This window comes from Rhipicephalus microplus, chromosome X (genome assembly GCF_043290135.1).
Source record: "Rhipicephalus microplus isolate Deutch F79 chromosome X, USDA_Rmic, whole genome shotgun sequence".
In the NCBI taxonomy this organism is placed as follows: Eukaryota; Metazoa; Arthropoda; class Arachnida; order Ixodida; family Ixodidae; genus Rhipicephalus; species Rhipicephalus microplus.
The window spans coordinates 132683395-132711026 of NC_134710.1; the positions used below are offsets into that span (position 1 = coordinate 132683395).

Sequence of the window (27632 nt, forward strand, 5' to 3'; positions counted from 1 at the left end):
CTAATATACTTTATGCATGGAACATTATACAGAAGAGCTTTTTCATAATTCCTTCCACCAGCAGATCCGCGTTTATAATCGCTGTGGCGGTAAAAGCCCCTAAAAGACCCTGCCCTTTCGAACTCCAGGTTGCTAGGGTCCTAATTTAAAATTCTTGTGTGCTTGCTTTTTAAATGTCATCTTATTTATAAAAGCATGTCTCCTGGTTGGAGCAGCTGCAATTCGGTTTTAATACGTGCAGCTGTAGTTAGGCCATCGCTGGCGGCTTTGTTGTTGGAAGGCGTGTAAAGCGGCTACGTTTTGTTACACGTCCGCCTCTCGCTTTTCAGGGTCAATAGCTGACGGTGAAAAAAAATTAACATCACAGCATCATATTTATTGCTTCGTTTTGAAGGGAGGTGTGAAGGGGAGGCTGCTGCGTCACTTGAAGTAGCTTAGAGGGTAGAATGCGCGCTATCTCGTGGCTTAATGAGACTGCGCATTAACTTTCTGTGCTACTGACATCTGCTTCGCATTTAGATAACTGACAGCATGAAAGCTTCGGCAACTAGAGTGATCATTGTCCCTTTGGCCAGCGTTCTTTTGAGTTATGCGATATTGGCAGTATCGGATCTAAAAGATACAATTTGCTAGTTTCACTTAAGCTGTTTGGAGTGAGTGCGATACCAACAAATTGTATTGTTATACCAAATAATAAGGTTTGTTGTCATAGAGTTTCTTACAATGATACCTAGAGGGGAATCTGGCGCTAGTGTCTGCGCGGGCTCTTTCAGCAGTGCTTGTACCCTCATGGGAATTAAGGGAAGTACAGGCTTCGGATGGATTATGTTCTTAAGATTTGCGACGCTGCTTTTCTGAGTGTAAAACAATCTCATATGAGCTTATATTTAATTTAAACTTGCTTCATTTATTTGTACGCAAACTTTATTGCAAAAAGTTTTTGTGACTAGGCGGCAAAAGTGAAACCTTGGCAAATTCAACCATCGGGGTATGCGTCGCTCTGCCACTGCGTTCAAAATTTGGCATAAAAATTTAATGAATTATTTTTTACACTTGAAAACAAATCTAGAAAGTATGCATTATCTATTTATAGAAATAACAGTACAGTATTAAGTAAGAAACGCTTAATGTTTTGTCTTCTGTGATGCTAGGTGCGTCTGTCCAAGTGTTCTGCCCCCAAAAAACCTCTGGTTTGATGTGAAGTCGACTCAACGGAGTGCGGCGGTGTGTCTACTTAGCTTCGTCATCGTTTTGCAGTCCATTTAAACCGAGTTTAGGCAAGACGCGTTCGTGAAAAAACATAAACTCGATGCAGTATCCTGCACTCGCATGAGATGCTACATCTATGCGCAGCGGTGAGTGGACGACGCTTTGTTTAAACTCTCAAATACGACTCGAAAAGCTCGAACGTTGCAGCAAATTAAGAGACCTAGAGGTAATCAGCATCTTTGAACAACAAAGGCACTGCTTCAGTGCTTTGCATCCCACTCCACTACCCTCGCTTCGCGAAGAATGAAACTGAAACTGTAGAAAAAAGTTTGTAGACAGTTTGCTAGCTAACCCTATCCAATCCGAAGCCTGTACATCTCATAGTTCCCATAGAGGTACACGATCGCAGTGACAGATTCCTCTCTAGGTACTGTTGTATGAAACTGTATGCTTGATGTCATTCGTGAGAAGCGCTAGCGGCGGGGTTGCCATTTCCAAGGTCTGTGCATTCGCAAAAACTTGCTGCACACGCGGTGTTTTATATCCGCGACTTGGGTGACTTGAGACCCCTGAAACATCTCTTGCGTGTACAGATAGAATTAGACTTGTCTAGAGTGCCCAGCTGGCCGCTCCAGCTGGCGTTTTCTTCAGAAACATGTAAAGAGAGACACTGTAATGCTACCAAACATGGTTGTACTGCGTGTTGAGCCTTTGTGCTGTATTGTAAGCATCAACGCAAGCTTGTAGCTGATGTGACATAGAAGCCGCGGGTAACAACAATGTCGACAGGCACGTGCTCCGCTGCTCTATACCAGTGTGATTCTATCTGTACAGCACGAACGGCACATACAAATGGACCTCCGAGATGGCACGGTCGTGCTCCGCTGCTCTAGACCAGTGTGAATCTATCTGTACAGTACGAACGGCACGTACAAATGGACTTCCGAAATGGCACGGTGATGGCGTGGCTGCCTTGCGATCAAGGCTCAGTGCATACCCTTATATGGCCGCTCTAGAAAGCGAAACACTTTTTGCACCGTCTGTTCACGTTTATAGTACAAGGTAGAAGGGTATACCAGTTGTAAATAGAGTGTCGAACCCTTTAAGTCAAAGATCATAACAATGCCCCCCCCCCCCCCCCCTCACGTTTCCAGCTCGATGCTGCCTGTGCCTTGGACACGGGCGGCGCGTTCCTCTCTGCTTGAGTAACAGTCGATAGGAGGCCTGGCATGCGGGGTGATATTATCGCATCCGCCCTCAGTGAATAGGAGATAAGTCGGCTCTTCTCTCTGCTTTAGCCACGTTCCTCGCCCCTGCTCGGGCGTTTTTACCCGCGTGTAAAACACGATAACACGATGTGCCGTGGGATGTTATCGATTGGGACATTACACAAAACATGATGGCTAGTGGCGTAGCCAGGGGGGCGCACACATCAAGAACGTGCCCTCCCCTCTTCCCGAAATTTTTTTAGCCATGGCATATATAGTGCAAAATTACCGTTTGCCTACCCCCCCTTCAAATCAAGGTGCATCTCCCTTTTATTTTTAAATTTCTGGCTACACCCCTGGCAATGGCAAAAATCGGTCGAGAATGCCCATATAATTGCTATCCCATTAAAAACAAAATGGATCTTGCCTTCGAGTTGTCTTAGGTGGGTGCATAAGACAACTCTGCGAGATTTTTTTTATGCACTGCTTTTCAGAGGACAAGATAGGGTGTTTTTGGAGTATAAACAATACGCCCTAGCCTCATAAAATATTGCTGCAAGAGGAAAATGAAGTTTGTTGACTTGTGTAGTTTCAGCACAGAGATGAGTGCCGGAGGAGGTTGGTTTTCTGAGACTAGCTGAATGACGTCATATTACGCTTAGCAGTCTAATCAGTTGTGAAGAAATAGACCTTTTTTTTATTCTTGAAGTCATCTTAGGGAAATGCACTTGGGACTGTGCGAGTCTCTAGTGTTGTCCGTTGCAGCGTTTGTCTACCATATCTGCTACCATAACCACATAGGTGTATTTATATTGTTATTTCATGAAGTAGAATTTCATTCAACCAATATTCTGTTTATTTGCTACAGAAATAATTACTGAAGAAGTTTTACAGAATACACAACAGTATGATGCCATTATTTTTGCATCATCAACTGAAATAGGGAGTGCTGCTAAGATAATTGGCTCCATGAAATTTGCAATGAATCTCAATATTTCTAGCTCTTTACAAGAGCCTCAGAATAATTTTTTATGTCCTTGAATGTAAATGCAACTTGTTTCCCCTCCAGCATTTGAAGTTAGGTGCTCCAGATTGCTCCAAAATAGAAAATTTTGCTGCTCCGAAAATTGCTTCCAATTGCTAGACCTCAGTGGCATCACTGGGTCAAAAAAAAAAAAATTCAAGATGCACAATTTGTAGCTTTTTATGCTGCGAAAAGGTTGTACAAGTTTCAAGAATTATTGCCAAGAATTGTTCCTTCGAAAAAAAGAAAGTTTGTGGGGGTGCTGTCATAGATCGGTTATCTTGTGCAGCTTGCCAACGCAGATGGGTTCGGTCTGCTCAGAGTCTGTGACACTTATAAAGGCAAGGAACGAACAAAAACGGCTTCTGCACATAATGTTAAAAAAATCAGGCCTGGAAGTGACTCGGAGGTATTCCAGTAGATACCGTATTTACGTATCGATTTATTTTTTTTTCTGCGAGTAATTATCGCACCCCTGAAAATTGGTGCAATAAGGTCGTCTGCTCGTTCCAGCCACTGATGATGATAGTGCGTGCCATCTTGCACCATCTCCTAAGCACAAAGGGCACTATTATTGCATGGAGATTCAATCCACTCCAAGCCAAGCCAAAGTGGCAAGTGTGCATTGCAGCGGGTTTTGTACGTTGTGTCCGTAATGTTGCTATGTTATGGGGCAATATGAAAGCTACACAGCTGCTTTCAAGTTGAAAATGATTGGTCATGCACTAAACAATGGCAACAGGGCTGCCAGTAGGCTTTTCGGAGTCGACGAGTTTTGTGTTTGCTACTGGTGACGGCAGCTGAAAGCCAACAAGACGCGTTGGGCCTTCTGTGTGCATAAGACTGGGATGGATGGTAAACCTTATTTTGTCAGAAGGCAACTGTGGACGATTCTGTGTTAAATGGCCATCAGCCCAATACTGGCGTCATACGCTAACCTTTTGCGAGCTCCGGTTGAGTGACCAATGCTCCCGCTACGCCCGCAATGCCCACAAGCTTTGTGTACGGTATTCTAGTTCTCAACTGTTTGCTTGCGCTTTTTATGTCTCAAATAAAGCTTGCCTTGTGTTAAACTTGTGCTTTTATTGTTGAGGTAAGTCTTAACTAGTACTTCTCAAACTTAGTTTCTGGCGTGAGAATCCCGATTTGCGGCCACTTCATTTTCTTTTTTGCTTTGTACGATTTCATGGAAAGTTTTCTCCACGCAAGTATCACACCCCCCAACTTTGCATTGGTTTTCCGCTAAAAAAAAAAGAAGAAAAAAGTGGGAGAATTATGCGAGTAAATACGGTATGCAGGGTGTTTACCAACCTGGAAAACCTGGAAAATTCATTGAAAAGTCGGGGAATTTCTGAAAAACTTGGCCAGGTCATGGAAACTGACGGCAGCTCTGTGCGGCCGTTACAAAAATAAGCATTACCATTGATCAAAGCTTAAAAGGCCACTCGCCAGGCCCCATACCGAATTTTAGTTAGACAGTGGAAGTTGTTGGGTGTCTGATGAGGAACGTTTTGCCACAAAAATTTTTCGAATCGGTTCATCACGAGCGGAAAAAACAGGTTTTTTGAAGCGGCGCGAAATGAGGATAAGAGGAGATGAGCTCGAAACCCCTGCCGCTCCTCCGCGTATCCTTCGCAAGCCAAATTTCTTCCCCACCCTCTCCAGCATCCGACCATGAGGCGACGTGCGCATGACATGCCCAAACAAGTCCAACCCCCGAGCACGCGAGCAGCGTTGCTTTGTTGACCAGCGTTATTTTGTGGTTTTCTGCCTGTATCTGCGGGATGGTTTGGAAACGCTGGCTTAGACACGGTAGAGTAGATAAGCATAATGAGTGCACGAACGCATAGGAGCGTTCCATGGCCGTGGTATGCTTAATGCGCTGACCGCGGGGACACGAACGCATGCGAAACGCTGGCACATTAGCCCCGCATCTCGTAGCATTTCACGGGGAAAAAAATGAAAGGATAACGCGCACAATTTTTATTGCGTCTCATCATTTGTTTCAACTTTTATTATTCTCTTAAAGCAACAAATACATAAACTTCGCATGTTGTATGAAATAATTTTTGCCATGTCACGTGGTATACTGTTGACAACGTCGAAGCAGAGTTGTCTACGTAGAGGACCAATGTCATTGTATTGCCGTGTACGTAGGGCCATTCATATGCCCACGTCATGCCCTCATTCTCTATGCGTGCGCCGGCAGAGGGGAGGGGGAGCAGCGTTCATCTTGAAATTTCACCCATTTCCGCGGCGCGTAGCGTTGGACATTTTGGCAGACATGATCATGAACGCCTCGTCTACGCATTGCGCTTGTCAGCTCAAAATTTTCAAACCTGGTGAGTGGCCCTTTAAAAAGTTGCTCTTCCAACTGCAACTACAGTGAGCGGCTAGAAGAGATGTGAAGAAAAAAAAAAAGAACTGTGCATAACTGTTGCTTCATAGTGTAAACACAAAAGGATACACCGATCCATGGAACACAGTTCACTGAGGTTTCGGCACCCAATATGGGAGAGAGCCTTGTTCACAATAGAAGCTATAGGAAAGGCACAGCGTACGTAAGTACGCCTAAATACGTGACGTAAGCAGCGAGAGTACAGTGTCAGTAGCGTCCCATCAGTCCTGTTCAGCGTATGTGCAGTCGTCTGTATCTGGATTCCAGGTGCAGGCTAGATGCAACCTTCTTCTGAATGCGAAGCATTTTATAGTCGCACCTACTTTCAAATCCGGTGTTGGCGATGGTGTCTACACCTCTACTGCGCATGCTTGCGTCTTGCGTCTCGTGCCGCATGCTTGCGCCTCGTGCCAACTGTCCGATCCACATCCTAAGCGACGTGGGCTACAGCCATTATAGTAAACTAGATGATACTCCAGTGGCAGAACCGCCAGGCTCCAGTGTCCTCTTTTTGCATGAATGTCGCGACATGGCACCACTTCTACGTTTCTTAGCAGCTTTGACTGCGATGTCGGACTATCGCAGGCTCCTTCAAACTTTCATCTCTGATTACTTTCAACTGGTGCGCTTGCTTTGTGGTTCTTCCGAACATCAAGCAGCTGACTTGCTCATTGCCTGGCTCGGGGGTTTTATTTTGGGCAGATATACATATTTTTTCACATTTACCGCACGCACCCACAATATTCTGAGTGTGCCTGGTAATTATGGAGTGCCTGAATTTTTTTTTACCACACGAGGGTTTGTTTCCAGTGCACAGAGTTTTTTAGGCAGACGTTGCGGTCATGGAATTCACTTTTAATTATCATGGAAAACCTTGGAAAGTCAGGGAATTGAGAAATTGGTAGACACCCTGGTATGAATGCGAGGTAACTGGATGATTTCGATGTAAAAGAGGATTCCAATGCACTTCATCGGGAGTCAAGTTCCTCTACGAACCGCCACTTTCTGCATATGTCTGCCTCTCTAAAACATGTATCCACGCATATTTGTTAGTGTAGTCGCAGATCATGCTGGTCAGCTGTGCAGTGAAAAACAGCTGGATGAAATCGATGGCCCCGGAGAAGCGCCGTGAGTTACATTGGAGTGCGCCTCTGACTTTGACCCCTGGGTTTCGCCTTGAAAGACATTGCACACGCTTGACAAATGCCGGCTAGAAATCATGACCGTAGAACGTTGAGACCCTCAAAATGAGTAAAATTGCTGTGAGTACACACTCCACCACCCATAACTACTAATTAGACAACAAAATGTACACCACACATACAGCCAGCACTTACTTGCTCAATTTTGCGGCATGACTTGATGCGTCTTCGTCATCAGGGCTGAAATTCGATTTGTCAACACATTTTTTAGACTCACTGCTGCTGATTCTATCATCAAAATCTGCTGTTGATGCGCTCGGTTCCAAGAACCGTGTTGTCTTTTAGGACCGTCCGCACGGGAAAACGACGCCATGATCGGCAGACACGCACATGCAGCTACATTAAACTTCTTGAGGCGAGGAAAAAACTTCCCTTAAGCAAAAAACAACCAAAATATCACGGATCTCGTTGTGTGTTTCCCACTTTCTTACATAGATGACGTTAGGTGCCCGCAAACTCCACGAGCATGCAAGAATCGAAATTTGAAAATGCATCGTTCAAATTGAATGATTTGAATAGGCGCGGTAGCGAAAGAGTTAAGGGTAACTTTAGGGTAACTGTCTGGATTCCCAAAGAAGGCAAACGCACAAAGGGGAGACAGAAAGTTAGGTGGGCTGATGAGATTAAAAGTTTTGCAGGTATAACGTGGCACAAAACCGGGTTTATTAGCAGATCATGGGAGAGGCCTTTGCCCTGCAGTGGGCGTAGTCAGGCTGATGATGTTGATACAAACATGATGTCACATGTAGTGGTAAATGCGAATAGGCACAAAGCATTCTGGCTTTCGTGCGATTACCATACTGCTCAAGCTGGCAATGATGGTGATGCAGTTTTCGTCCTCTTATGGAATAGACAGTGCTGATACTAACGATTAGCTGTGATGTTAGTGCCTTTTATTGCAAATTTTAGGACATACTTCTCAAAACAGATACCAGTTCCAGAATTCTGCCTAATTCATTTTAATTTTTATTAGTTGGCTTTGTTTTAGCATGTGCTTTATTAGTAATAAAAGTACTTATGAGGTAATCTGTAACTTTATTTTGGAAGGTGGGTTGTCTTGAGTAACACAGTCAGTTCAATGGAATTACTAATCTGCCTCGGCAAGCTGTGATATCTTTAATTCAAAATAAGACGCAGTATGTCTCTCAGTATGTCTCTCTGTTGCCCTGCCACGATAGTCTAGTGGTTATGGCACTCGACTGCTAACCCGAAGTTCACGGGATCGAATCTTGGCTGAGGCGGCTGCATCTTCGATAGAGGCGAAAATGTTTGAGGCCTATGTACCCAGACTTAGGTGAACGTTAGCCCCTGGTAGTCAAAATTTCCGGAGCCCTCCACTACGGCGTCTCTTATAACCATGTCGTGGTTTTGGGACATTGAACCCCACATATTAGAGAATAAATAAATGAGAGCGCAGTGTGTGCATGTGTGGATGCGCGTTACTTCTGGGTATACAATCCACCAAGATTGCCTAAAATTTAAAAAAAATTGGAAAGTTCTACCCTGTGAGCTATATTGCTTAAAAAATAAGATAATTTCTTGACAAATTGAGTTGCACGTATTTGAGAAATTGCTAAGGTTCATAATTTAAGCTTTACCTGACTACTTTACAGAGCACATTGGAATTCACAAATGGTAGCAAGGGAGTTCACAAGGCATATTCACGTGGAACAAATACTCAATATGAAGCCACTTAATACATAAGTTTTAATTTTGAAATTGCGTTGGATACGTTAAATGAGTAAGTAATCTAAAAATGTCACATGCAATAATAGGCGCATGGGTACCGACAAGTCGAAAGTATTTTATTGCACTGTTCAGTGCAGAATATGTGCTGACATCTTTGTGCTTTGAAACAGGTGCAAGAAGTGCACTGGACTGCTGAGGCCTCATGTTGTTTGGTTTGGAGAGTCACTAGAGCCAGACGTTCTTGCTAAGGCAAATGTTGAACTTGAGAGGTGTGATCTCTGTCTTGTGGTAAGTAGCTGCATGGAAACTGCATTCTATATGTCTTGGTCCTCCAAGCACTACTGAGCAACCTCATTTAAAATTATAAAAGAATAAAGAAGCTACTGTTACTCTGGCAAAACAAAAAAATTCACAGCATATCCACGGAGTGAATGATGATGAGTGGGGCGCAGCGTCCTTCCATCTGTCTCTCTGTATGTCCATCTATCTGTCTGTCTGTCCATCCGTCTGCTCCTATCACGCAAGAGTACGCATCCGACGAATGCTTCGCCCCACTCATCATCATTCACTTTGTGGGTATGCTGTGAATTCGTTCTTATAACAGCACCATCTATTCTCTTTGATTGTCAACTATACGAAAACCGCTAATGCCATCTAGTGATATTATTTTTACGGACATATACACACAATGCCGTCTTGTGAGCAATTCATAAAGTAGATGCGGCTCCATACATACTACATACAAATGGAGGAAAGAATGACCCACACCCTAAGGAGCTTTGCCCCTAAAAAGGCAACTCCTTTGGTGTAAAGGAATGTGGACTATGCACAGGAAATACATCATGCTGCAATATACTGTTCCTGTGAGCTTTAGATGTAAACTGAAACTGATAGCATTGTAGCAGCCAGAAATCAGTTGGCTTTGCAGCAGTGCTATCTAGTCACTGCACCTAGTACAGTGCACATTCGCATATTACTGTCCATATCTGCAAAGGGAAAAGGTAGTGCATATAGTATTATTAAGTAATACCATGAACTGGCCATTGTCAGCTACACAGTTCGCATTAATGAAGCATCAGTGTTTGTTTTTTCATGGCATATGCCACTGTAATTGCATACATGCGAGTTGTAATATAGAGACGCATATTTTTTAAGCGTATAGCCAACTTTCAGAAAGCATTTCAAAAAAACATTTTTTCTTATTGTTAACATATTTAGTACCCCTAGAAGAAATTTAAAAAAATGTATTGAAAAAAATTTTCTGCCTTTTCTCTGTTTTGTTAAGCCTGTGCAACTAGTATCCACAGTTACTAACGTTTAATAATAATTTCAAAGAAAAGGTTTAAAGTTGCTGCAGAGTTTGTACAAAACCTTGACTAATGTGAAAAAAAAAATTATGCTGACAAAATCAGGCTCTTGCACATGAAGTACCATCCCTGAAATAATTTACTTTCAGAGTTCTGTCTTTCAAATATTTTCTAGCAAAAATGTTATGTGACCAACATTTTCTGCGGTGCTGGCAGCATAACATTAATCTACAGTGCATTAATGTTATGCTGCTCTGCTCAGTGTTCTGCTTTAGTGTGTTAGAAGTCTTGTTATGGTTGATGGGCTGACGACGAACTGTGAGTGTTTACCACAGTACGCCAATGGTCCCGAGTGCAGAAGCAAGCATGTGCAGTCACTCGCGGTGCAAGTGTTAAGGTGCTTGGTCTGCCATATCCATTAGGAATAGCATATAAGCTCAAGGGTGTAGGTTTGATTCCTGAGCCGCATGTTGAAGGGGGTGAAATGCAGGAGCACTAGTGTAGTTCCCCTTGTAGATAGAGGTCATGTTAAAGAACTCCAAGTAGTAAAAATTTATCTGAAGTGCCCACACTACAGTGTGCCTCACATCGTGGGTTTGGTACAAATTTGTATCTATGACTGCTGGAGTTAATGCAAGAAGGAACGATAATGTAAATGGCAGTCACTTATTTCACCGAGTGCTGCTGTATATTTGCAGTGTACTGTGAAAGGTGTGCTTTTTCACTTGGTTAACCTGTTCCAAGAACAAGATATGTCATTCTATAGTCATCTTTTTCTTGCACCAAAAGCTTTCCCCCAGCTGTCCCATCCCGATACATATTCAAATGCTGTTGAATATAGGCAAATGCTTGAAACTGCTGTTTAAACACCTCCAAAATAACTGCATAAATTCGCTCTTTCACATGTTTATAGTTTCATTTGCCTGTGAAATAACCACATGGTTATTTTAAGGCCATCTTGTGGTCGAGATTGGCCATTCAGCCATCTGCAAAGAAACACAGTCATCTGCAAATCGTACAAAGAAGCAACGCCAGCTGGTAGATCACTAAAGAAAATCAAATGCGAGTGTTCAGAGCTGACCCGTGCAGGAAACAAATACTAGGCCAGTAGTAGTTGGTGGATTGCAATAATTGAAAAGCGAGCTTTGAATCTATACTAAATTAGGGCTGAAGGGCAGGTATTAAAATCGATTAAGTGACAATCAAATGCTTTTAAGAAATCTATTTATTTTTATTTATTTATTTATTTACAGAATACTGCAGGCTCAAATCAGAGCCCATGCAGGAGTGGGAACAAGCACTTGTACAAAAAAAAAAAAATCACAATCAATCGGTTGTCAACGTGCGCAATGTACACACGAAATTAATACTCTCATACAAACAAGTACACATAACAATTTATATTCAACAACATGTGTTTTTAAGTGTCTGGAATGGTGTTAGCGACGCAGCATGACGATTTCTAGTTTCTCGTGACGTCAGTGGTTCGATAAACATAGAGGCATCTAGTGCAAAATGTTTGTTGTTTAAATGAAAAAGAAATTTTAATCTCAGAATTTTGCGACAAAGCTGGAGTTCTTGTATATTATTTTCTTTTATGATAACTGTGGGTAAGTCTGTCATACGGAACTAGGAAAATACAAACCTAATGCATTTACGTGACATCGGTTTCCTTGTATATTATTTTCTTTTATGATAGCTGTGGGGGGAGTCTGTCATATGGTACTTAGAAAATATAAACCTAATGCATTTACGTGACATCGGTTTCCTGAAGGAGGCCATTGTGTAGAAGCTTCGACAATTTGGGAAAATTAAAAGTGTCTATCAAGATGACTTGCTACGTGCAAGTAGATTGCAAGCAATGTTGGCTGAAAATATGTGCCTATGATGACTGCAGTCAAAGTAGCTATGTAGCTTGGCTTATTATTGACTGCTGCCTAGTTTCCTTATAAAGATGCACTGATATAGTTCCAAATAGTTATTTTTTATGCGTGTACTAAATGAGAAAGTAGTCGTTTCATTCTTAGAGGGAGTGTTAGAGTACCCTTATAATGTAGTAATTATTTCTAGGAGCCAGTTTTGGTTTCTGTATGAATCGTGTTGATATGTCGTGAGACATTGGACTGCTTTGTCACTGCACTTGCTGTATCAGCCACATGTCTGCACAGCCAGAAAGATTGCGCCCAGTACTTATAATAAAATGTTTCATGAGCTGCATCGTCACACCAAGCCTTGCTACACAATAGCAGTTCTGTTTTTTTCTGTGTCATGATGTGTACGATCATGATGATGTTGGTGTCAGGAATTCCAAAACCAACTTTATCAAATTAAGATGTTTTGTCTCCCCACATTCATATTTGTTAATTATGCAGCGAAAGCACACGAATGGAGTTCTTTCAGTTTCAGTAATATCTAGTTGCTGCTTAAGTGTTTGCCATAATTTCACGTAAGCAGATCGGGTGCCATGCAGGCATTTTACAATAAAATTTCGTGATGCTCGCATATTGACAATATCAGCATTCAGTGTTGCTTGTGATTAGTGCATAGAAATAATGAGCTAAGTGTATTGCAGTCTTTTTCAATAGGTGTGTTGGAAACAGGCCTTGTGCCCATTGTTGTTATTCCATATGAATGCCCCAACTATGCCAGTGTGTTTGGTGCATTCATGTGTTTGTGTGTGACTGAATGAATAGTTGTACATGAGTATGATTATGCTGCTAAAATGTTATTGGGGAAGGCATGATCAAATTATCAAGTTGAGCCTACGTTCTCATTTGTCAGTACTCTTGATTCCGGATATATTGAATTCGAAGGGGATCGTGAGATAATTCAATATATAGATAATTCGAAATATAAAATAAGCATTTTGAGGCCTACATTAAAGCATTTCAGTCTACCGAACAGTTTTCTGAAATCATAACAGTCATTAACATGACTATCCACTCACATTATGTTAAAGAACAAAATGAAAACTTCTTCTTTTGCAAGGTACCACACTTTATTTTCCATGAAAATAGTTCATGAGCTTGTGTTGCTTCGTGTTCGTTGTCAGGTTCATTAAATCCTCAATATCATTGAAGCTTTCCCAATAAGCAAAGTCGGCCACAACTAGGGTGATTGATGCTAAATGCCCAACGCAATCTTTGTGCGATAAAAGGTTGCTTAACGAGGGTGTTCACGTTTTCGAAACTGTACAGGTACATTTCTGCGACACTAGCAACATTGCCCATTATCTTGGCACCGATGAAGTCGCTCGCTTTACTCGTGTCCAAGATGGCGCCCGGAAAAGCTATTAAGTTTATTAAGTTGCAAAATGCACCGATGCACTGTACGTCGTTGTCAGCAGTCATGATGCACCCAAAGTCGTCACCTGGCACCGGAACCAATTAAGAAACAATTCACGGCGTTACTTTACTTGACGTCACTTCGAGCCCCAGTCATCATTTTTATTACTATGAGCGGGTCAATGTTTAGTTCGACTCAAAAATAAGAAATGATCAGGGACGGAGTGAGGCATATACTAGCCGCAGAACACGACGTTGCCCATGAACAACAGAACGAGTCCCAACCATCAACATGCGGGTGGTAGCGATGACACTTCGTAGCAGGCAGCTGCTGCTTAGCGCAAGAGGCAAGAATAGTGTAGCCTCTACGAAGTGCATTTTATAATGAAAAGATTGTAAAAAAACAGGGTGTGCAAACACTGGCGTAAGAGATAGTCAAAAACTCAAAACACGAAAAATCGTCACGAGGTTGCGCATCTGCAAGGCCATGCTTTTCGTGCCTGCATGCTATCATGCGCAAACGAACAAGAAAGAGAATGTGAACATTGCAATGAGGTTGCCGAGTCACTTTGCTTTCTTGGTTTGGTGCCTTCAGTAATCAGCCTCTCTAAAGAATACTATGCCCATATATCAAAACCTCCAGATCCGCGACACTTTCGCATACCGCGACGCTCTCACATGCTGCTCAATAAACCAGATCAACACAATGTAAAAACACTGCCTTTTTATTGCCTGCACACAAAATATGATTGGAACTTGTTAAAACACTGCCAAAAAATGAAAACTATTTTTTATGACAAATGCACTTTCTGGGCATCAGCACGGTGCAGCATTTGGTATAGCGGATGTCTTGTTAAGCGGGAGTTCAATATACCCGTGTGCACCAGCCCCATATTTGCATAGGAAGTTCAAAGGAATTTCTAAACTGTTTGATATAGCCAATAAATTAATATATTTAGGATCAACTGTGTGTGCTTGAAAGATTGCTGTGTGCCCTAAAATGCAAAGCATGTCATGTATGGTTTAACACAGTGGATTGATGGGCTAGTTGGTGCTTGTCAGTAGTGATTATAGCACAACAAAATGACAAAAGAAAGACTAGAAATCACAGTGCTACTACACTCTAAAAAAATATTTAGTAAAAAAGGGCGTCTTTTCCGGTCACGAACAACATGCGTGTTAACAATAATCCAGATCTATCTTCCATTTCTTCCTTGCGCTATCGCCGTGGGCCCGGTACATTCCGGTCACAAACGACATGCATGTTAACAATAACTGTCATCTATCTTGTATTTCTTCTTTCCACTATTGCCACGCGCCCGGTACATTATGGTCATGAACGATATGCGTATTATCAGCGTGTTACATAGCATTCTCGATAAGAAAGTGGCCAGCGCAGAGTTTTAAGAAAGAAAACGCACGCAAGCCTGATGACGATTACCTATTGTTGTAGGACTAAGAGACACCCTTTTTGCTCAATATTTTTTTTTAGAGTGTAATGAAGAGTTGCGCTGTGTCCTGTTGTCCTTCTTGTGTTGTTTTATTCCCCCCAAAATTACCATGGATGTCATATATGTTTGTGCTTATTTGGCAGTTTTGGCCTATTTCAGATTGGGACTTCCTCTGTAGTATACCCAGCAGCTATGTTTGCTCCTGAAGTTGCTGCTCGAGGTGTCCCTGTTGCAGAGTTTAACCTGGAATCTACTCCGGGCACTGAAAATTTTGGGTGAGCAAAGTTGCAGTGTGATATAAATCATGTGTTAGAAAACAGTCAACATAAAAGTAGCTCACTCTTAAAGGGTTCTTTTAAATGTTAGTATGAACAGCAAATGCTGCCCATTGGTAGTGGAGGCTCCCAAGAACACGCAAACCAGACGTTGTAGCGTAGCATGTGGCTTAGAATTTACAGTAAATTCTCAAAGTTGGCTAGAAATCGCTCCCTCTTTTCTCTACATGCCATCTACCCAAATATCATGTAAGAGGAAAATGATAGATGTGACCTTAAGAGACGAGAAGAGAGCAGCAGGGTGGGTCGGGGAGCAAAGTGGGGTTAAGCATATCATAGTTGAAATCAATAAGAAGAAATGGACATGGGCCAGGCATGTAGTGCGTAGCATAGACAGGATAACTGCTGGTCATTAAGGGTAACTGACTGGACTTCAAGAGAAGGCTAGTGGCTGAGGGGAAGGCAGAAAGTTAGGTGCCAGATGAGATTAGGAAGTTTGCAGGTATAACATCGTAGCAGAAAGCACAGGATCGGGTTGACTGGTGGAACATGAAAGGGTCCTTTGTGCTGCAGTGGGCGTAGTGAGCCTGATGGTGATGATGATGTCCCAAATTTCTGTGCCATGTATTCGCAACCACAGTGGTTAACCAATTTGAGCATCGTGAGCTGCTATTCGCGGCGAGGTCGGCCTATAGGTTGTAGCACCGTCCCCGCACAAGTGTGGATAAGCGGTCAGTGGCGCGTATACAAATACAAGCAGCGACGCTTCGTTGCGTGCGGTCTGAGCCGATTGTCGGCGGATAAAATGCTTTGACTACAGTTTACTGTTAATATCCACGCTCTTCTTTACTGAATCGATGCACGACACCTATGCAATGTTAACATTAGCCACGAGTAAATCTCATTCTGCCTTTCATAGGGATGCTTGCACTGGGTGACTCTTACTGCTTTTGCACTTAATCACGCCTTTGCTGTGTTGTTTGTACGTGGTTGACTTGTGTTCCGCTTGCTACACACTGCTGTAGTGTGACTGAACTACTTATTTACAGCTTTGTCATCTGCACACTACAAAAAAAGAAAGAAAGAAAGATCGTAGAAAGCCTGTAGATCTGTGCGATTAGTTCAGAACCACCGTTCACATCTTATACACATATGTTTTTCTCGTTCTATTCACCCTGAAATGTGGGACAGTGAAGAAAGCTTAGTGCCTGACTGAGCTTCTTGCTACACTGTGTTTACTGCGTGTACGCACATGTTCTTGCACCAGTAAAAATATAAAAATCTTATATAAGAGTTCAGCAGAAAGCTTTCATCGATTGATTACGCGCATGACAGTGCTACAACAAAGTCCTGATTAATGGGGCAGGCATGTTTTTTTTTCTTTTTCAGGCAAGAAGTTATCACTGTCTTTTGTCGGTCACTAACAATGCCATGCAAACCCTGAAGACAATGTAAAAAAGGCGAAAAGTTTCAGTAAAATTATATGACATTATATATAACGCATGCCGTCTGAATAAAATTTCAATGTCGTGGCTCTTTAAAGCATTCTTAAATCTAACCACACAGTTGCGTGCGGTAACTCTGTTTTAAGTACAGTTTAAGTACTGATGTGTCACTGTTTATGTGACAGTAATATATTTATGTAGTGGTACCAGGGCCAGATAAACACAACTAAGGCTCCTCGCATGATCGATAAACTACAGTGTCGTAGTTGTACACCTACCAACAGCGTGCTAGTGCATGGCCTATAGTTTGTTCTTACAACCAAGTCGCTATAAAATGCTGCATTCGCACATCATTTAATAGGCATCATGTTTGGGAGGATGCCAAGAGCATTTTCCAATGTGCTTGAAACATAAAGCGGCACCCGCTCTGAAATTATTCTCATGAATGGAGGTTACGACGACAATAAACAGCACTCTGTAAATTTGCACCGCCCATCTTATTACAATGCATTAGTAGCCGAGCAATACTAAATGCTTTTTGTACATCGTTTCAGGCATACGTAGAAACAGTTACACTCGCGCTGACATGACCAGACAAACCACGCTTTGAGAGCGTACATGACGTACGCACACATAGAAACACGACGCGACTAGCAGACGACGCACGAAGCAATCCACACTTCGCCTCTTCGGCCAGTTGCCATTAGGCGGCAACCCTGCTCGATCTCGTGGCCAATAGTTGCTGTGGCCGCGCCTTACCCACGATCATTCTAAAAGTACACCACTCGATTGAATAAAAACCAGAAAAGCCCTCAAGGTCATGGTACACACTGATGAAAAGACGCACATTTTTGCCCCTTGTCATCCTCCTTCCTGCTTAGCCTTCAGCACGCTTACTGGCACAAAAAAAGACAAAGCACTGGAAGCTCGCAGGAAATATCTAACTCTATTCGTACTTGAGGGATTCTAAAAACATTTGCAGCATGTGATTCGTTAAGGTTCATGCATTGATAGGGAGACTATTTTATTATAACCCTGGAAATCTGTTGCAGGGCCCCTTTAAGTCTACTTTCAGCATCATATATCACTTGTGGTTTCCAATCCTGTTGTTTGTACTTAAGGGCCCAATGGTGCGAAGCCATTTTATAAGAAATGAAAAATTTGGAAACTTAGCTCCTTATTTCATATAAGTGATAAAATGTTTTGCGTTGTAACATGATGGTATGAAAAGCTTTTTCAGTAATGATGGAAAGTTCCTACTGGAAATAAGGGGGGTGATTCTATGAGAGATCGAACATGCGTGTCCGGACAATATTTTTGTTTTGTCTAGTTTCTTTATATGTTATGTGGGTATACTTGAGGTACATGGAACTGAAAATTTTATTTCCAAAAACTGATCTCAGCGCGCCCAAAGAAAATGTTTAAAGGTGGCGGCACGCATGTCACGCTATTGCTCGCTGCAACATTTTTTAATTTTATAGGCGAATTGAGTGCACACTGTAAATATTGTGTCGAAATTTTTATTATTTTTCTTTTAATATGCATCACAGTAAATTATATCCATGTTTGTTTAAGCTGTCTACATAACTAAATAATTCAGAAAAAAAATGGCAAACTTGGTCAAAATTGAAAAAAAATTTGGGGTCTCTGATGCGCCTTGGCGCATTTATTTCAAACAAAAATTTCAAAAAACAAGTGCCAATATAGACTAATATCTTTTCAACATTCCTGCTAAAGATTTTTTTCCTAGGTGCAGCATGATAGAAGAAAAAAAAATATTTAGCTACTGTTTTCAAACAAGGTCATTTTCGAAAAAAAAAAAAAAAACGGTGCCAATATTAACCAAAATTTATTGAAGTCCGCTTATGTCGCTCAATTCATGGTTTAAATAATATATGTCCTCATTTGCTTTGTTCACTAAATACAGCAGGCCAAAGCAAAGTGGCTTTGCTGAATGCACTGCCTCCAGTGCTGTGATAACACCTTTCAGCTTGTGAACCTTTACGTTGTTTTTTAAGAAAAAATGAAGAAAAGTAGTAGGCAACGGTTGATACAAACTAAGAAAGGTTTATGTGCGTCTTTTATTATGGCAACATGTTTTCTGCTTTGTATTTTCAGATTCAAAACAGAATCGTACGCTTCTTGTGCCGCTCAATTAAGTTTATTTAGAATTAACACTCAAAAAGGTTTGATTTGATCACGCTTCTCGCTGGATGAACAGAGGATTTTATTGAGAGGCGTGAAACGGTGCTGGAAAACCTCGTCAGTGCCATGAATAGGCTGAGCCTCTAACAGTAGCTTCCGTAGAGATGCAACATCCAAAATGTTCACGCAATGAAAACTTTTTTCCTAGCAATCTTCTTCTTGTGAATGCGTAAATAAATGGCACAAAATACTCAGTCTGCCCCATGATCCCCATGCTTTGCGTATAGTAGTGAACAGGTATAGACGGTTTCGCCAGAGCCTGCCGGTCTCTGGCAACATTGTGTGTTCACTAGGAAACCACCCCTGGAAACTTCCGGTTTAGCTTGTTTTTGCGTGGTTTTAGCGTTTGTTGCTGGCCGCGACTGCTTGTGTTCCGATGTTTTATATGTGAATAAAATTATTCCGATGAAGCGCTGGCAACTCGAGCACAGCTTTGTGAAGCCAGGATGCAGTCTACATGCCTGAATTAATTTTATATGCTAGTCAAAACGTTCTGTTTTCTGACCGATGACGATAGAAAGAGTGCTTGCATTGCAGCGATCACGTGAGAAAACTGGATTCCCACCAAGAGCGCGTAGGTTTGTTCTGCCCATTTCATCAAAGGGAATGTAAAGCTCAGCGCAGACTTATGGCACAGAGGCAATACTCGGGCGTTAGACTAGTCGAAGGCCCCTGTTACCGGGAACACAGCAGTCACTGTCGTCTTCCACCTGTTGCAGATAAGTGTACTGACGCCTGGAATAGGCAGCAAAACGTGAAAGCTAACATTGAAAAATCCATCGCAAAGGTGTTTATTTCATAGTTTGAGCTATATAAATGATGCGTACTGTTCAAAACAACACTGGGCACAAAGTAGTCGCGCCTAACATTAATCGCCGCACAGTGTACGTCAAGGCGTCCACGTTTCGTTGTCGTTGCATTTGATTTTTCGAAAGTGACGTCGGCGAGTGAGCTCTCATCTGTGCGAGCAAATAACTCATCGTCTGTCTTCCTGCCGCTAATGAACATCGCCTCTTTCAAGCTCATTTATCTTTTGCTTGTGAACATGAACTGCCAGTGTAGGTAGATTCAACTTGAAAGTTTGGTTCGTGAATAGCTTACTCGTGAGTAAAACATAATAGTTCCCGTGACCCCGCAGCCGTAGTTTACGTCATCACATCAGTAAATTTTATAATTCCTCAATCACACGAACACTTGGATCGCGAGCGATTTTGATCGCCGCTGATCTCTTTAAAAAGTGCCCGGTGTGACACAGGCACAGAAATAATCGTTTTACCCTGGGGTTGTGTGCTTGGACGAAAATACTAATGCGTTCGGGGTTCAACAGGAGGAAGGTTTTCAGTTCTAGTCGAAAAGCTGAATTGAAGAACTTCCCTTTTCTCCTGCACATCGACTATGTGAGTGCGCTTTGAAGACGTGGACACGGAAAAGACTGGTGTGCGTGGTCAATTCTCAGTCCGCTTCTTCAAAGCGTATCCACATTGTCGACATGCAGAAACAACTAGCCCAATTAAGTTCGCTGACAAACTTGTCCTGCAATTTATGCATTTTCTGTTTGTATAGGCACGACCACTATCGGCGGTAAAACGCAGCAGGGCGGCGCTCGTTGGCCATGCGGGCCGTGTTATCTGCAGCAGTAGCTGCGCCTGTGCCTGCCGTGCGCTACATAGAAATCCTTCATGTCCGTGCACATAGCGTTAAGTCTCCAGAGACATGCAATGTGTTTAAATGGAAATAAAAATGGGGGTTGGGTGCAAATCCTGGCGTACTAATACATACTAGCCGTGCTCTATCAATGGGCTTTGCTGGACACAGACTTCCAGCTTCTGCTTATGGCTTGATATCTGCTAACATACATATTGACTTTCCTAACTAGTTTTGCACCTGCCACACCACAGTGTGCAGACTATTGTGGTCATTATTAAGCTCAAGCTATAGTCATTATGAAGCTCAAGCTAAATTCATCTCATCGTTTCATTGGGTACTGACAAAAGGTAATGGTTCTTCGTCATCCTGTGTGCTGTTGAGGTGTGATGCCTGCATATAATGTCACTGCCAGCATTCATCATCATATCTGCTGCATGCACATCAAGTTTTTAGCAGGGTGCTTTTCCTGCTGCACAGCAGGTTGTTCACGTGCTATGTAAAATTTTTATAGTATTGTCAGACCAACATGTGCATTGCTAAATATGTTTCTCGTTCAAGTGAAAATGAAGTAATTTGCCTTGGCCTATTTATTTCTTTTGACATGTGAACTTCTTGTGTGAAACTGTGTTGTTTATGGAGGTAGCATCGACTTAATATTGCCATTTTGTACCAGGTCACCAAAATAAAACATGTCATTAGCCATGTTGGTTTTGAGGACTGTTTTGTAATGGCTGTGGCTGTAAAAGTTGGAATAGCTATTGCAATGTGTATGATGTGCATTGGATTATGTTTCTGTTAAGCATTTGTCTTATGCAGGCTTAGTTACTAAGAGCCATTTTTATATTCAATGTTCTGTCTTCTCTCCTAGGTTTCATTTTGATGGGCCCTGTGGCACTACACTACCCAAGGCACTTGCTTTGTAAAGTTTTAGTTCTGTAGTTCTCTGCAGAAGATCGGCACAGTGCGATGAGAGGAAATGTTAGCACGCATAGTGCTGGATTTTGTGCACCATGAAGTTCACGAGGACATCAATGAAGCTTGACAACGCGATTTGCAAGTGTACAGTGACACTTGCTCAGGACTTTATGATTTTAACAATGGAAGCGACTCTAGTGAGGTAGTAGAGGTATTGTTCAGACTTGCATTACAAATCAGTACAGGAAAAGCGTATGCTTTAAGGTCTCTATATGTTTGTTTAACTTGTGCTTATTTACGAGCGTTTAATGTCTACAATGTCATGTATATTGTTTGTAATTTAGTGGCAGTGCAGCTTTATGTTCTTGGCATAACCCACTTGGGACCCAGGCTAATGCAATAAGCAAAACTTTGTGTGAATACTGGCAGTCTCGACTCGCCATGCCTGTTAGTGTGGTACAAATAAGATGGCCTTTGTGAAGATATATTTCCCAATAGCAGAAGAGGGGGCATCGCAACGCCAGAATAAGCCTACCTATCTACCTAGTCTCTCTCTGCTGCTTCTCTTAATGTGCCCACCCTTAGTCATATTGACATCTATAACTCCTATTTTATGTGTGTGGTAGTTGATATAGATGTATACATTTTTTTCTACCCGTTAGTTCTCTTAGAGTTACCACTCTCATTTGGCATACTAACAAGTTGTGGCATTTGCACTTTTCAGGTGGACCTCATGATTTTTTTTTAATATATTCAAGCCAGCTGTGGTGTACACCCATGACTCATGAGCAACAGAACTTGTGAAATTGCAGAAGTATGGTAGTGGCATTGATGAAACTTAGTCCTGTGTATTCATCTAAAAGTTGGTGCTAATGAATCCTTTGACAATTGGTCAATTGCATTGTGTCCAATTGTCAAACGTAATGCAACGCCGGCATTCATTCCAGATTGTGAAAAAAATGAAGCATAATGTTGCCACTAAACATGTACAGTCACATAGCAAGTTTGGAACAGATTGATGCAGCAAGAAATTTTCATGATGAGACAAGCGCAAAAAAAAAGAAAAAAAAAAGAAAAAAACACACACTCAGAGAGGGCACAGACAAGTTCATCATGAACCATTACCAACACGCCCAACTGGCAGTCATCCTTAAGAAATTTTCTTAGCGGCCTGAGTGCATTGATTGAAATCGGGTGTTCCAGCCTATGGTTGGTACAACTTTAGAAGGCAGTGGCATTTCCACGTAAAAGTTGGATGCACACAAGCTTGCACCAGTGGGCACGAATTCTAGGCTGATACTATGAGCCAGACAGAGAATACTATCGAGAACATGTGCAAGACGTCGCACGTCACTGCTGCTCTTTACTGCTGGCAGTTTGTAATAACAGTGGCCAGGTGCCGGCATTGTTTTCTTTTTTTTATAGCAGTAAAGCATGGCCAGGAACAGAGCCAGGACATCGGATGAGCAATTCCAGCTGTTATAAGCTTTGTGAGCTGGGAAAATCGTTTCTGCATTACACAATATTAAAGTACCTTTCACAAGCATGTGCACAACATGGGGCCAAGCAGAAACAGTATCTTTTCACCACCAGCATTGATTGTCAAGTGTACTGTCAGCTAGTGTATGTCTAAAAATTGAATAGCAGCAAAGGGATAGCATTTTTTTCTTAAAATTTTTTTTCTAGGAATGCATTAATTTTTTAAAAAGAAATAAATGCATTACTTTCTTAAAATGCTCAAGTCCTTTTAAATGCAAAGCATTGCTTAGCGAACTTCGGCGACTTCGAGCATATATATCTATCTATCTAGCCGCTTACGATTTTTAGCTCTCCTGGCCGTTTCGATGATGGGATTTATACCAAAATTGGTATGGCATAACCTGAATGTATATCAACTATAAACTGACAAGTCGTAACATGAAAATCATGACTTGTGTCATGAATGTCTTGGTCTTGCTGCTCTTGCAGTGGTTTCGTTCTTTTGATATATTGCAAAACTGGTGTGGTATGACATGAGTGACAGGTCCTCGCATGCAAATCCTGACATGCGTGTCATGCAAGTCGTGTAGAGGAATCAACGAGACGAGACAACGCCGTTGCTGCGGGCCGACTGTTCTTTATCTAACTTCTTTCTCTTCCAACTCGCTCTACCTGCTCTTTTGCTAGATCTCTGTGCCCTCGAGCCCCAGTGTCTTTCTTGGTCGCGACACTCTGCCATGACTGCGAAGCGTGTGGAGAGGCCATTAATGCTTCTGGTGGCAGGCACTGGCTGCATTGCGGTGGTCGGTCCTGGCCACGGTCCGTCTCTTCGTGAAGATCTACCTCGGTGTTTTCCGGAGGTTGGAATTGGCTCTGTCGCTGCGGTCGCCCAGTAGGTCGCTGAAGCGTGGCTAGAACCTTTCTTGATGATGACTGTAGAATATGACATTTGCTGTGTTGTGGTTGTCTACTACCCCGGCCTCGCTATGGCATTGCAAGAAAAGTTGTCTCAGTCTTCCGTCCCACCGTGGTGGTTTAGTGGCTAAGGTACTCGGCTGCTGACCCGCAGGTCGCGGGATCGAATCCCGGCTGTGGTGGCTGCATTTCCGATGGAGGCGAAAAGTAGGCCCGTGTGCTCAGATTGGGTGCACGTTAAAGAACACCAGGTGGTCGATATTTCTGGAGCCCTCTACTACGGCATCTCTCATAATCATATAGTAGTTCTGGGACGTTAAACCCAATATATCATCATGTCTCAATCTTCCCTTGTGGAGGAAGCTGCAGCTTTGCGGTTGTCGAAGTTTTGTGACATGACGCGGCTTCACGGAGACTTTTCTTGGTGGTGGTTTTGGCGGGCGGCTCTGACTGCATCGGCATGGTTGCAGATCCATCGCGTGACGCTGGCCTTTGTCCCGCCATAATTTGAACAGGGCAGGGTGGATTTGGTGATAAAACATCCAGTATTTCTAGACGTCCGCGTCAAGGCGGGATCGAGTTTCTGCGCTGACTTGATGTGGCTTGTGCTGTTGTCACGTTCTCTCTTTGTGGGGCTCCCCGATGCTCTGAAACGAGTGATTCTCGCAGCCACACTGCGTGCAGGTGGAATATTTTTGACACAAGCTGTCTCAAAATCAGGAGACTTGTGCTGCACGGGCAGATCTGCCTCTATCTGGTCAGGATCTATGGATATGCTTAGATAGTGTAGTGATAGGACACCCACTGTATTCGCAGAATCTGTGGACACATACTGGTGCGATATTAAGGCGTTTAGTATGACGGGTGCCGGTGAACCCAGGTGTCCAAGCGATGACGAGCATGGGGGAAGCTTTCCAGATGGATGTGGCTGGGAACCACTGTTGGCCACTGGCAGGGTTGTTTGGGCTTCAATTGCCGAGGCAGATTTGGAGCACATCTTGGGCATGGGTTTTGTACTAGGCCCGGCTACGTAGGTATCTGTCGGTGAACTGCAGTTCGCAATTTCGAGGAGATCAACCTGTCCAGCTTCGACCTCTGTTGAAAGACGTGTCAGGTTCGTCGGTGGCATCATAGCAAATAGGGCTGAAAGCAGCAATCGGAGCTGCACCCCAATCTGCCCAAGACTGCCGACTGACGCCTTCGCACCTGTGCCATGCCACCCCGCCGCGGTGGTCTAGTGGCTAAGGTACTCGGCTGCTGACCCACAGGTCCCGGGATCGAATCCCGGCTGCGGCGGCTGCATTTCCGATAGAGGCAGAAATGCAGGCTCGTGTGCTCAGATTTGGGTGCATGTTAAAGAACCTCAGGTGTTAGAAATTTCCGGGGCCCTCCACTACGACATCTCTCATAATCATATGGTGGTTTTGGGACGTTAACCCCCACGTATATCGATCAACCTGTGCCATGCCGCGGCACTATCCTGAAGACGGACCACGGCCACACTCCACTTCGGCTGCTCGTCCACGCTTTGCGAGCAGCAAGAACGTTCACAGTCGCCACCCAGTCGTCGTCAGCGTTCTGAAAGCCGTGGGATTCCGGTAGTTCACAGAGAGCTGGCGATAGTTGGACAGGCGAAAAGGCAAGTAGTGTCAACACGAAGCCACCCAGCTGCCCCTCAAGCTGCATGAGGACATCATGGAGCTCTCGGTGTTGCTCTGGTGTGCTCGCCTCCAGGTCATGTAAGGCGGCTCCGTCCAGCATAGCGTCGGCGACGCTCAATGCCGGGAGAATGGCGCTTAAGACGGCAGTGTTCGTCACTCTCACGACGTTGATCGTGACACGGAGTCACGCGATGGTACGGCGCTGTCGGGGGTGAAGCCTGAAGAGACAGAAATCGCGTTCAGCGAGCCTGCAGCGGTTCCCGCACTCACATAGTTGCGACCCACGAGCAAGGAAGCCTGCACGGTGTTCTATGGCGGCTCGTATGTGGGGAGAGTACCAGCAACGGAATTCAGGCCGTTGGAAGTTTGAACAGCATTTCCAAAGGACAAGAGCCTGTCAGTATTAAGGCCGCGAAGTGGTAACATGGTGTCTATTGGGTGATGACCTGGTACCGCAGGGGAGGCATGGACGCCATCCACTGATAGTCCAATGGGCAGCTGAAGCGGCAGTCAATGACTCCATCGCCAATGAAGCGTGGATGGCGTTCCTGGATTGAGCAGGCCGCACTTCCGTCGACCCATGAGGCTACGAATAGATGGCTTGAGCAGCAAGGTTTAATTGTCGAGCTGCATCATTGTAGAGGAATAAATGAGACAAGAGACAAAAGCCTTGCTGCAGGCCGGCTGTTCTTTATCCGACTTCCTTCTCTTCCACCTCGTTCTACGTGCCCTTTCGCTAGTTCTCCGCGCGCTCCAGCTCCAGCGTCTTTCTTGGTCACGGCAGTCATGACTACACGCCACGCTCATGGTGCGCTCGCGGTCGCTTTGCTAGCTTCACATATATCAAATATGGTATTATGTGACGTGAATGGTTGTCGAAGGTATATGACTGGTGCAAACATGAAATCATGAAATGCATGTAATGTAAGAATGTGACTACATGCCATGCTCATGGTGCGCTCACGGTCATTTCGCTAGCTTCACATATACCAAATTTGGTATCACATGACGCAAATGGATGGCGAAGGTAAATGACGTGTCCAAACATGATAATCATGACGTGTGTGTCATGTAAAACATGAATACATGCTACGCTCGTAGAGCGCTCACAGTGCTTTCGCTAGCTTAACATATACCAAATTTGGTTCTACAGGATGTGAATAGACGACGAAGCTGTATGACTGGTGAAAACATGATAATCATGAGATGCGTGTCATGTAAAAACATGACTGCATGCTACGCTCATAACCCCCTCGCGGCAGTCTTCCTAGCTTCACATTTACCAAATTTGGTATTACAGGACGTGAATGGTCGACCAGCACAAATGCCAGGTGCAAACATGGTAATCGTGACAGGGAAATAATGCACGGCATAATTTAAGTCTCCCTCGTAATGTTGAGCTGATTTTAAAGTGACATATCCACCTTCCTCATTCGTTCTTCGCATATAATCTATTCTCAGTGTACGTGGGATCTGCCAATTTTTTAATATCAGTAGTTGAAAATCAGTTACACAATTACGATAAGTCATTGGGTCAGTACTAGAATGCTCCAGCAGATATATTGGTTTACATTTACCTAGATTTTCACTTGTTAAATCGATGCTGTAGACATTTTGGGGATTGATCATTCATTTCATTTCGACTTGCTACTTGCCATTAGTGTCTTTCAAAGCGATGTCAAATTGAAGTGAGCGTGTTGTATACAGCTTTCTCGTGTCATTTTCATTTGGACGATCCTTTGCTTGAGCCATGTAAATAAAAGAAAAATTGCATAATATTGACAAGCTGTGCAGCCGACATAACGTCTGGTTTTTTATTCAGTATCCATTGTCGAAACCTGTAGATGCTATTCTTTATGACACTTTTTGAATAATGTTCAAATAGTTATTTTTTTAAGAATGCTGAACTGACTTTTTTTTTCTTATTAAATGACCTCTGCCAAAAATAGATGTATAAGAAAGTGTTGTCAACTCTTCATCAACTGTGTCTAGAATAAAATATGGTGTTCTTTGTAAAACTTATTCTCTGACTTTTCTCTATCTTTCTTTTTTTCTTGTATTAGAAGTCATGCATAATGTTGCGAAGGCTCGTTCATACAGAAGGTGATGTGGCTGAAGGGATAAAGCAAAAAGCGGTAAAACCTTCTCTCCATGCAGAAAAAGAGGAGGGAAAATAAGGTGGCGAGCCAAATCGCTAGGGGACTGATTTTTTTGCTGCCCGACAAAGCTCTCAATTTCGGCGGAGCCAAGCAAAATGCTACGCGACATTGGTGGCATTGGTGCCCCACAATCTCGCGCTTTTGCACGAGATGCCCCAC

At 43.1% G+C, this 27632-nt stretch overlaps 1 protein-coding gene across 5 annotated transcripts in view; it reads left to right on the top strand.

Moving 5' to 3' along the window:
* Sirt4 (Sirtuin 4) overlaps nt 1-27336 on the top strand; it is a 38400-nt gene extending 11064 nt beyond the window's left edge. For 2 of the 5 annotated variants that reach the window (XM_037427784.2, XM_037427785.2), the window contains exons 7-9: nt 8901-9018; nt 14932-15047; nt 21213-27336. In XM_037427784.2, the coding sequence (XP_037283681.2) occupies nt 8901-9018; nt 14932-15047; nt 21213-21267 (289 nt within the window). In that variant the 3' untranslated portion in view covers nt 21268-27336. Of the gene's footprint in view, nt 1-8900; nt 9019-14915; nt 15048-16436; nt 16590-21212 lie in introns of those variants that run through there. The other 3 variants (XR_005110500.2, XR_012886984.1, XM_075877735.1) reach the window with 3 other exon arrangements.
* The last annotated feature ends 296 nt before the right edge of the window (nt 27337-27632 follow it).